We start from the raw sequence: 12249 nt of genomic DNA on the forward strand, positions 1-12249 counted from the left end.
GACTTTTTTCTGGAGCAGTAAAATAGAGAAACGTAAGAGAGAGAGAGTCTTTTCAAGGCGTGTCACCATGGTGGCATGGCCTTTACAAACATTGAGATTTTTCTGGGGCTTCAGTATATCAAAACTGTTGTTATTTTGCTGAATAAAGGAAATAAGGGAGCGTATATGGCAAGTTATTCTGCTGGTTGGATGTTATATGGCTTATGTTGGAGAAAGAGGGATGCTAGAGTGCCTGTTGCTTTCAAGTGTCCGGTCTGGTATGAGGTGATTGAGAAGTTTGTGAGGAAGCATGATTTGCTGAGTGTGCCGATGAATGATTTTAGAATGGCGAAGAATGTGATGAAAATAATACGTAAGAATGATGTGGAATGTAATATTGTGGGGTTGAGAGGGAATTAAGTTTCGGTTGCATGGAAGAGATTGGAAACGCACGGGATATCTCATAGAATCGTAGAGTTGGAAGGGACCTCCTGGGCCATCTGGTCCAACCCCCTGCTCAAAGCAGGATTCGCTAAATCATCCCAGTCAGATGTCTGTCCAGCCTCTGTTTGAAGACTTCCATTGAAGGAGAACTCACCACTTCTCGTGGCAGCCTGTTCCACTCATTGATCACTCTAACTGTCAAAAAGTTTTTTCTAATATCTAATCTGTGTCTCCTCCCATTCAGTTTCATCCCATTGCTTCTAGTCTTTCCTTGTGCAAATGAGAATAAAGTTGATCCTTCTACAATGTGACAGCCCTTTAGATATTTGTAGACAGCTATTAAGTCTCCTCTCAGTCTTCTCTTTTGCAAACTAAACATTCCCAAATCCTGCAACCTTTCCTCATAAGACAGGGTTTGCAGACCGGTCACCATTCTGGTCGCTCTTTTCTGAACTTGCTCCAGTTTGTTGATGTCTTTTTTAAAATGTGGTGCCCAAAACTGGACACAATATTCCAGATGAGGTCTGACCAAAGAGGAGTAGAGGGAAATAATGACTTCACGTGATCTAGACTGTATGCTTCTGTTAATACATCCTAGAATTGCATTTGCCTTTTTTGCTGCTGCATCACACTGTTGACTCATATTCAGTCTGTGATCTATTAGTATACTCAAGTCTTTTTCACATGTGCTGTCACTTAGCCCTATTCCTCCCATTCTGTATATGCTTTTTTCATTTTTATTGCCCAGATGTAGTACTTTGCATTTCTCCCTGTTAAAAACCATTCTGTTAGTTGCTGCCCACTTCTCCAGTTTATTTAAATCTTTTTGAATCCTCTCTCTCTCTTCTCTAGTATTAGCTATCCCTCCTAGCTTTGTGTCATCAGCAAATTTAATCAGTTTACCCTCAATTCCTTCATCTAAATCGTTGATAAAGATGTTGAACAAATAGACAAAGGGATATTGTATGGATGTCCTTGCACAATATTTTGCCTGTGTGACAGGTTCAGAAGAGACGAGGTCTGACCAGAACTGATGTGTGCCCGAGGGAAGGATGTGGTGGATGTGAGACTGTGTGGCATACTATGTGGGCCTGTGATTACGCGTGCAGTGTGTGGAAGTGTATAGGTGGGTTGTGTAAGGAGTTAGCAGGTGTGGGTTTTATTGACTGGCGTGTTGCGATGTTTGGAATTGGTGCATGTGGTCGTGTGAAAAATAGAATCCTATGGTTAATTATGACTTGTGTGATGCAGAGTTTGTGGGATGTGAGGAATTTTCAAAGAGAAGCATGTATCTGTGAATAAGTGTGTTGGGCTGATCCTTTCTAGATTATACTTGATTTATAAATTAGACAGTGAAGGCGGTGGTGGTTCTGATGCAGAGGTTGTCTGGAAATTTAAAAAATGGCAGCACCTGATCAAATATCAGTGAATTTTAGTGATGTTTATTGATGTTCAGGATGTCTTTTGTGTATACCCTTGGTTTGTTATACTAAAATAAATATGAACCATGATGATGAGAGTTGAAACAACGACGTTTAAGTTGATGAGCTTATATTGAGTTGTTTATAACTAACCTGAATGGTTTTAAAAAAAAAAAAAAAAAAAAGAAATAGCTGTCTGTGGATGGATACCATGTTTTGGCATAGGTGGTTTCCTTCATTGGAGACTGCCCTTCCCGTGGTTGTTCCTTCCCAGGGAAAGACCTGGCTAGTCATTGCTTGCGTTGAGAAACATGTGATGGTGGCTTGTGTTTTGCATGTTGTTACTACATTTGTCTGTTCCCGATTTCTCAAGGAACCATATCACTATGGACTTTATAACAGAAGTACCCAGCTTATTTTACTGTACAGTTATTTGACTGATTGTGGACTGATTTTTTTCAAAGTGGTTTACGTTTTCTGTCCGATCTTCCTGCAGCCACCAGTCTGTCCTCAGTTATTTTAAGAACATCTTCATCTTCATCAACCATTGCAAATCGCTTCTGATACAGGTACAGAGCTTGAAGCAAGGTCCTGGAGTGTGTCCTATGTATTGTGCGGGTTCAGTTAGATTTATTTTCCTCTCACCTTCGATGCAAAAAAGTTGAATGAGGAAATCAGTTTCAGTCTGGAGACAATGGCTGAATCTACTCAAAACATCAATCAAAACAATCCCATGGGCTACAAGCTTCATCTGTGCAGATTCTCTACTATTTCATGTGTCTCATCTTAAATCAATAGGCCTAAACCATTTTCATAGGGGCCTCCCTGTTATCTCAGTCTTCTAATCCTTATCCTGAATTCAGGCTTGAGTAAAATAAATGTAAAGAGATCCGGAGTAAAATTATTATATTTCCAGTTGAGATTCTTCCAATGGTTATTTCAGATCACTCTCCTGTCCTACTTACCCTATATCTTCCCACAAGGAAAACTCTCTCCTTTTGTTGGCGTTTTCCCTCATATCTTTATACGTCGGACGATTTCAAAAAATGTTTGGCTGGCTGGTGGGAGACATACATGGAGGATAACTTGGAACACTTAGAAGGCATCAGTTTATTCTGGGTTACCGCTAAAACAGTGCTTAGAGGACATATTTCATATGTGTCTCAGAAAAAGAAATTGTTGTCCTTCTTGCGGCCTTTTCTTGACCAGCTCACTCAAAACTATAGAGATTTCTGGCTACACAATACCTCCTCATCCAAGGAGGCTTGCATCACTGCTAAACATAATCTAGACACCTTACTGCATGAACAACTGCATAACCAACTTGCCTACCAACGTAACCGCTTCTTTCGTTGGGGCAATAAACCTGGGCGCCTTTTGGCATCACTAACGAAACCCTTCAAAAAGGCTACTAAAATCACCAACATCAAACATCCTAATGGTTCCATTATCCGTGACCCAGTTCAAGTATGCGCGGTTTTCAGAGATTTTTATGCAGATCTCTATGGCCCACCCAACGATTCTCAGGAAGAAGGCTATAATTTCCTTCACAAGATTGATCCACCAAAACTTTCCATCTCTCAAATAGAAATTTTAAATAAACCTATCTCTCCAAGGGGAAGTTGGATTGGTCATCCAGTCTCTTAAAATGCTTAAAGCCCCTGGCCCGGACAGTTACTCAGCAGAATTCTATAAAATATTGCGACCATTACTTATAACCCACCTTACCTCTCTTTTTAATCATATTATAGATTCAAGTTCCCTTCCTGACCGCTTCAATGAAGTGAGCCTTTCATTACTACCAAAGCCGGGTAAAGACCCCCTTCTCCCTGCCTCGTACCGCCCAATCTCCCTTTTAAATGTAGATTTCAAATTGCTCACCAAAATTATGGCCAACAGATTACAATCTATACTTCCTAATATCCTCACCACGTCCCAAACAGGCTTTGTCCATGGCCGATCCATTACCTACAATATTAGAACGGCATTAGCCGCTGTTATTCATAGTCATCAAACCGAAGCTAAATGAAACATCTTGGTTAGCCTTGACGCCGATAAGGCTTTTGACAGGGTATCTTGGTCCCACCTCATCCGAACTCTTAAATACAGATTGTTTGGATTTTCCTTCTTCAACTTTATCCAGACGATTTACACCACTCCTCAGTCCCCAATATGGCTCCATGGTATTCAGTCATCCCCTGTCTCAATTTTCAGAGGTATGAGGCAGGGATGTCCTTTATCCCCCTTATTGTTTAATATTGCCCTAGACCCTCTACTTAGATATCTGGAGATGATTCCTTCCTTTGAGGGAATTGGGATAGGCCACCTTACACTCAAGCTCTTGGCATTCGCCGACGACATACTACTCATGATAGCCAATCCTAAGGAGTCCATTCCTTTCATAATGAAGCTTTCCAAGAGTTTTGAGAAATCTCGGGATTCTGCATAAATTTTAACAAATCCAAGGCTTTAGCGGTCTTCAGGGATGCTCGACAAAAGTTGCCCTTCCCTTTTCCATTTCAGTGGGGGCATGGTTCTTTACAATATCTTGGTATTCTTCTACCCTCCAACCCACATACTATTTACCAACTTAATATCCGACCCTTAATATCTGCCATTACTCGGGAAATACAATCTTGGACGTCTTTTAAATTATCTTTCGCGGGTAAAGCTCACCTTATTAAAATGGTTTCCTTTCCTAAAATACTCTTCCCTTTACAAACGTTACCTATTCTATTATCTAAAGCTGACGATCAGTTCCTAGCTAAGATTTTTCGACAATTTATATGGGGCTCGAGGGGGAGATCTAGGATCAGTAGTTTTAAATTGCAACAGGCTAAATCTTTGGGGGGCCTCAATTTTCCAAATTTAAGATTGTATAGTGTTGCAGCCATTTTCAGACATTCTCTCGATTGGATTTGGGCCCATACTAAATTTACCAACACCCCATTAGATGAAGCAATGTCTGGACCGATCAGTCTTCCTGCCTTACTCCATTTACAACAAAATAGAGTTCCCACTGCTATCAGGGATAATCCTCTGCTATGGTCTGTGGTATTGGCATGGCGTCATGCTAGAAGGATCAGCGGACTAGACCCTTATACCTCAATTTTCCTTCCCTTTCAAGGTAACCCTTTCTTTTTAGAAGGCAGACCACCCCCAATTTACCGAGTGCTGGGTGAGAGAGGGTGCAGACTGGTCTGTGATCTTCTGACAACTGCTCAATGTCCTCTTTCTCTGGAGGGTATTTTCTCCAAATATTCAATCTTAGTGGGTAATATTTTTATTACTACTCAGATTTAGCACTACGTTGTCTCAGTCTTCCAAGGCATACCAGACAGTGTCAGAACCTGTCCTCTCCATCTCATCTCCCTTGGCGCTCGTGCAGGCGTTTATTCGCTAAGTTTTATCGCTAAGTCTTATCTATAAATCAATCAAACCTTCTATTTCATGGTCAGATTCTTCACCAGGCAGATGGGTATTATCACAACTATCTAATTATTGACTGACTGATCTTTTGAAAGCCACTCTACGTTTAAACTCTTTATTGACAGCTACTCAGCTATGGCCCTCATGATTTTCCATAGGGCTTACATCTCCCTGGAGGTCAAATCTAGGATGTCTCTATCGGCTACTCCCTCTTATCCCAAGTGTTACACTCCAGCTGACATCTTTCATTGTCTCTGGGATTGTCCGAAGATACAGGAGGTTTGGGATATGCTTCTTCGCCAGCTCACGAACACCTTCAACATTCGCTTTACATTATCTCCGGAATGGGCGTTATTTAATATTCTCCCACGGGATCAACTACTCGGACTCTCCGCTTAGCAACGACGTATTTTAACTATTTGGGTGGCGGCTACCCGCAAGAGTATTCTGCATTTGTGGGCACAGGACGCAACCCCTTCACTAAACCTAATTTCTTCGAAGGTAACCTATTTGTTTAAAATGGATTGGATTGAGTCCATACTTCATAAAGGAAGTCATACGGAACGTTTTTTCCTCACATGGTCCTCCTTTATTGATCTGCAGCCACTATCAGCGCGTCAAGCATAACATGGTTGCTTTCAATTCACCAATTGGTATATGAGAGAGCTTATATCTGGTAACACACCTATTAGGCTTACCTGATTAAACCTGCAGGGTTTCAGATGTGCCTGGGGGGGAAGGGGGGAGTTGGGGTTGGGATTGACTGTTATTCTGAATAACCCCGTCTTCCTTTGAGTCTTTCAAGCTACACTTTATGGATATTGTAATGTCCTTCTTTATTTTTATATGCTATGTATGTTACTGATTCTTATCTTGTTTGCAGACGGTTATATATAAATATTAAAAAAAATCTATATTATATTTCATGGATTGGAAAAACTATGGTCCGCCGTATGATAAAATAATAAGACATACTCACCTTAGAACTGGGTGCACTTCAGCCTCTTACTGACCTCAGCGGGGGCCAATGAATCGCTGCTGTGACCAGTGATTGGACGCAACAATCGTATTTCTCTACATCCAGAACACAATGTACGGAGATTAACTCTCTTTATTTATTCTGAAACGCATCATTTCATACCATACAGTAAATATATAAAAAAGTATGAAAATGCTGAGTAATGCACCCAAAAATTAATCACATAATTGTATCAGTATTCAGAATGTAATCAGAACTCACCTGTGCGGATATCTGTAGGAATCTCCTCTTTACACCACTCATCACCCCTCATATATGTCTCTGTAGTATGAAAATGGGGCAGATCTTTACCCTGAAAGAAAAATTGGAAAAGTCACAGACAGATGGAAAAGGTGCGAGAAAGAATAGAAAAGATTATAAATTAACAAGACGGCCACAAATAACATGACAGCAGCAGTTATCAAGTAGCTGCTGGACTGTATAAATCCAAACTGTTGGCTCCTAATTCTAACCAACAGCCTCTATAACCAGAAACTTGGAGAAGATCCAGACAACATCTCATTTCTACGGTCAGCTTTATCCTGACATCTTCACCAAGTATGAAACATACACTGAAGTGCCATATTATTAGAGACATCCATCTAGTAGAGCACTGAACCTCCATGGCCATCAGAAGCTCAGCAATTTGTGGTTGTTGACTACACTTGGTGTAGAAATGTTGGCCAATGAAGCCAGGATACTTTTTAGAAAACTTTGTGGCATGGGGCGTTGTCCTTCTACCACTGGGTAAACGACTGCCATGAAGTGATGAACTTGGTCGTCCACAATGCTTAGGTAAGCTCTCCATCTTTACCAGACTGAAATGATCAGTTCACTTGAATTTCCTATTATTTTATGGGTTCAGTTGCAGTTTGCATTAGTTGTGCACCAATTGTTCCTAAGAACGGTTCTTGATATCTTTTTGATGAGATTTTAATATCCACATGATCCCCTTTCAATGGAAGTTTATTATCAATTGTAACATTCTCTGTATAGTCTTGATACATTACAGTATAAATCTCACAAGGATGGCAGTTTCTGAAATATTGGTCCTGACCCGAGCACCAATGACTGTGCCTCATTTCAAAGATGCTCAGATCACTCTTGTTTTCAGTCTAATGTGAATTCACACTGAAAAATTATCACTTCAGTTTTTGCTGAACTCTGGTGTCATTGGTCTAATTACCATATACAGAAATTTTAGTTATGAAAGAATCATTGTCTCTAAAAAATTGGTCATTCAGTGTACAATACTGGTGGATAAAACCAGACTGAGCACAAGACCCTCACAGCTTCTACACAGCATAGGACAGATCTCATGACACCTTCTCTCCATCTACCTGATGATCCTGAAGAACATCGGGATCTTCTTGTTCACAGTCCTGTGGAAGAAGAGGACGGGGACATCTCTCTGGTGTTGTCCTCTCACTGGATAGATCTGGAGGAAACACATACAGGGACTAATTTCATTCTTTACATACAGATAATTATAGGCTGTGTGTATTTAGTCCTGTCTATTACCTGGTGATGTGAGGGGCTGGGGATCCTCCATCATGACGTCCTTGTACAAATCTTTGTGTCCTTCTAAATACTCCCACTCCTCCATGGAGAAATAGACGGTGACATCCTGACACCTTATAGGAACCTGACACATACAATGATACCGTCATCCCCCCGATCCCTCCATAGCGTTACTGTATAATGTCCCAGCATTCCCAGCAGTGTCACCTCTCCAGTCAGCAGCTCAATCATCTTGTAGGTGAGTTCTAGGATATTCTGGTCATTGATGTCCTCATGTATCAGGGGGTGAGGTGGAGGCCCCATGATTGGGCTCAGGGGTCTTCCCCATCCCTCAGACACAGGGGCCTGACAGCGCTCACTAGAGGTCTTCCTCATTACTGTGTAATCCTGGTTATGGAGAGACACATTAATAAATCTCACTACAGACATTTCCACAGTCCTCACCTCTCCAGTTCTGTCCATCTGTTATTCCCATAGATAAGAATGATGTAATGTGACGTCATCAGAATCTCTCACCTCTCCAGTAAGCCGGAAGAGGATCTCTAGGGTGAGGTGTAATATCCTCTCCGCCATCTTGTCCCTGTCCCTATCCATCCTTGTAGGGTCACTCAGGAGAATTCTCTTATACAGAAGATCTCCACTGAGAGGATCCAATATTGTAAGGACCTGAATGGGGAGAAGATGACGATGTAACATCATAAAGATCCCATGTAAGAAATCTCCGGAGCTGTTACCGGCTCCACATGATCACTACATCCAGTCATGGCCCCGTCCTGCCCCCGGTATAACACACAGTCCAATTGTAGTAAATTGTACTATATATATATATATATATATATATATATATATCCAACGATGTAGACCAGCTCACTCCTGTGAACCACCTGGAACCTCAGCTGACCTGGTTAACTCCGTTGTGCCCAGATCAGGATGTAGGAGTCCATCCATACAAATGTAAACAACGACAAAGCAAGGTCCAGCAATAACGTGAGCAATCCAGGATGCTGTTAAAAAATATTTCTTTCTTTTTATTCATAAATCCATTAAAATAAGGTATAATGGTCCAAGCAGTTCAAAACAGCAATAACGCAGGAAAGTAATGTAGATAGGACTACGCGTTTCAGCGGTAAAACCCGCCTTCTTCACGGTCCAGAATCTAATCTGCTTTCCAAACATGGAACCTTATATACATCCCACCCCCATCAGGGTAATTATAAACATATGTGAGAGACTAAAAAACATGAACTATAAAAGCAGATCAAACATATAAACTATCCACATATTGATCAATATACAACATGTATGAAGATTATAGAGAAAGGACTCAATATATTGGAGAAAAATACATTCGGAATATCCAATAACCTGACCATAAAGTTTGAGTGGTACAAAAACATAGAACAATAATATTAACCAGTATTATATAGTGCAAATATATCAATAGTGCATAATGATATCCAGGCGGTTATTAAAACCCTGTGGCATACGAGTCCCCAACTCAAATATCCACCTACTCTCTCTTGCAAGCACTCTTTTATGGAAATCTCCCCCTCTCAATGGTTTTTTTACATGCTCTATGCCCATACAAGAGAAACCGCGTAAATCCCCATTATGTTTTTTTGAAAAGTGTCGGGATACTACTGATGCACCAACCATAGGCAAATTAGTAGCGTCTGACAGGTGTTTGCGGATTCTAGTTTTAAGGGGATTCATCGTACAACCTACATATTGCATATGACATATATTGCAATTAATTAGATACACTACATTCTCCGTATTACAGTTTATAAAAGAACAAACATTAAACTGTTTTTTATTGGAGATAGATGTAAATATTTTGGATTTATTAGCAAAACCGCAGCACTTACAGATATTGGCACCGCATTTAAAAAATCCTGTTGTTTTTAACCAATTACTAGGGGAAATTTTGTCCGGATCTTTGAACATGCTGGGTGATAATAATGTAGCTAAAGTCGGGGCTCTTCTTGCCACAAAGGCAATATCATTATTTTCCACAATATTTTTCAAAATATCATTCTGAGATAACAAGGGAAGATATTTTCTGATGATTTTAACGATAGAATTAAACTGAGGACTATAATTAGTACTGAAAACCACCTTAGACTTTTTAGAGTCAAACTGTCTTTTTTTCTCAGTAGATTCCAACAGCTTAACCCTATCCATACCTGCTACCATTTTCTTGGCTCTCTCCAAGGACCAATTGGGATACCCCCTTTTTTTTAAATTGTTACAGGTCATTTCAATTCCTTCCTCCAATTTGTCACTAGATGTAGTATTCCTTTTTAATCTCATAAGCTCCCCCACAGGAATATTCTGGATGACATGTTTGGGGTGATTAGAGGAAGCCATTAAAATACTATTGCATGCAATGGATTTTTTATAGGGAGATATCAGAACCCCATCATTGTCCAGATCTGCGGTCAGTTTCAAATCCAAGAAGTTAATTGATACCTCATGACTATTACTAGTAAATTTTAGATTGAAGTCATTCAAATCCAAATAAGAAAAAAAACTTTTTGCAGACGAGAGACTACCCCTCCAGACAAATATCAGATCATCAATAAATCTCCCCAGCCAAACAATATTATCCTTGTATGGGTTATCAATATTAAAGATATAGTTTTCTTCCCACACAGACATAACCAGGTTAGCTAGGGAAGGTGAGAACTTAGCGCCCATGCTCACACCCTGTGTCTGGAGGAAATATCTCTCATCAAACATAAAATAGTTGTGGCTTAAAAGAAATTGAATTGAGGAAACAATAAACCTCTGAATGGAAACATCATAATTACTATATCTAGACAAGTAATATGTGATATATCATATCGCGACGTGATGGGGGATAGAAGGATATAACCCCACCACATCGCAAGATAACCACACATAATCTGATTGCCAGTGAAATTTTTTCATAATATGTATTATACTTTTAGAATCTTTAAGATGACTTGGTGTTAATGGCACTAAAGGTTGAAGATAAAAATCCACCCACTCCCCTAGTTTCTCACTAAATGACCCGATCCCAGACACAATAGGTCTGAGAGGGGGAGGAAAAACCCCTTTATGGACTTTGGGGAGTGAGTGGTATATTGGGACAATCGGTGTTTCACAAAAAATAAATTTTTTGATTCTGTCTGAAATAGCACCCATACTAATTCCCAACTGTAATAGATGTAATAATTCAGAATTAAATGAATTGAACAAGCTGCCACAAGAAGTGGTGAGTTCTCCTTCAATGGAAGTCTTCAGAGGCTGGACAGACATCTGACTGGGATGATTTAGCGAATCCTGCTTTGAGCAGGGGGTTGGACCAGATGGCCCAGGAGGTCCCTTCCAACTCTACGATTCTATGAATTAGTTGGATTAGATGGCAATTCAATATAAGTGCTACTATTTTCTAGATCCAGCAAGTTCATTTACTTGTATAAACCAGCATTGAGAGCCACAATAGCGCCCCCCTTGTCTGCCTGGACAATAAAAAGAAATAAATATTTTTTAACAGCATCCTGGATTGCTCATGTTATTGCTGGACCTTGCTTTGTCGTTGTTTATATATAAATATATATATATATCTCAGACTGTAATTCCAGGGCACATTTCCTATGTGGAGCTCTGTAATCTGAGGTTTTGGCAGCATCTACTGCTGATGGTTAGCACTTGAGGCAGGATATTAGGTGTACAGAAAAATCTTGAAGAAATAGAGAGATTTAATTTACAAATAGACCCTTGGGTGCTGTTAGGGTTCAGTTGCAGATTGAGAGTTGCAGAAAGAAGCCGTTTAACATAATGCAGATTACTCAATCTTTCCATTCTGAAGTCTAATCACTCAGATTTATGTCTACTAAGTTTCAGATGGGAGACTGAAAGTGTCTTTATTTAAGTGTCCATTCAGTGTATTATTTCTGGTGAATAAAACAAGACTGAGCACAAGACCTTCACAGCTTCTACATAACATAGGGGAGATCTCATGACTAGAGTTGAGCGATACCAGCCGATACTTGAAAATATCGGATCGGAATGGATCGGCCGATCTTAAAAAAAAGTATCGGTATCGCCGATTCCGATACCGGAAGTCCCATTCAAGTCTATGGGACTTCCGGTATCGGAATAAGAAAAACCCTATTTTTGCCTTGTACAGCCTCTCTGGGGTCTGTACGGGCCTTTTGGGGGGCTGTGCCGGCCTGCCGGGGGGTCTGTGCAGGCTCCGGTGGTCTGTGCAGGCCTGCCGGTGGTCTGTGAAGGCTCCGGTGGTCTGTGCAGGCCTGCCGGGGGGCTGTGCCGGCCTGCCGGTGGGCTGTGCAGGCTCCGGTGGTCTGTGCAGGCCTGCCGGGGGGGCGGTGCCGGCCTGCCGGTGGGCTGTGCAGGCTCCGGTGGTCTGTGCCGGCCTGCCGGGGGGCTGTGCCGGCCTGCCGGTGG

The 12249-nt window shown here is 40.9% G+C and overlaps 1 protein-coding gene across 1 annotated transcript in view; it reads right to left on the reverse strand.

The window, feature by feature from the left end:
- LOC141074211 (uncharacterized) overlaps positions 1–12249 on the reverse strand; it is a 166605-nt gene that overhangs the window by 149825 nt on the left and 4531 nt on the right. The window contains exons 6-10 of the mRNA XM_073561779.1: positions 8329–8478; positions 8020–8199; positions 7813–7936; positions 7632–7729; positions 6514–6604 (exon numbers count right to left, since the gene is read on the reverse strand). Of these exons, the coding sequence (XP_073417880.1) occupies positions 6514–6604; positions 7632–7729; positions 7813–7936; positions 8020–8199; positions 8329–8478 (643 nt within the window). The remainder of the gene's footprint in view (positions 1–6513; positions 6605–7631; positions 7730–7812; positions 7937–8019; positions 8200–8328; positions 8479–12249) is intronic.

The sequence above is a fragment of the Dendrobates tinctorius genome, unplaced genomic scaffold (genome assembly GCF_039654945.1).
Source record: "Dendrobates tinctorius isolate UK_male_01 unplaced genomic scaffold, ASM3965494v1 ptg000014l, whole genome shotgun sequence".
NCBI lineage: Eukaryota > Metazoa > Chordata > Amphibia > Anura > Dendrobatidae > Dendrobates > Dendrobates tinctorius.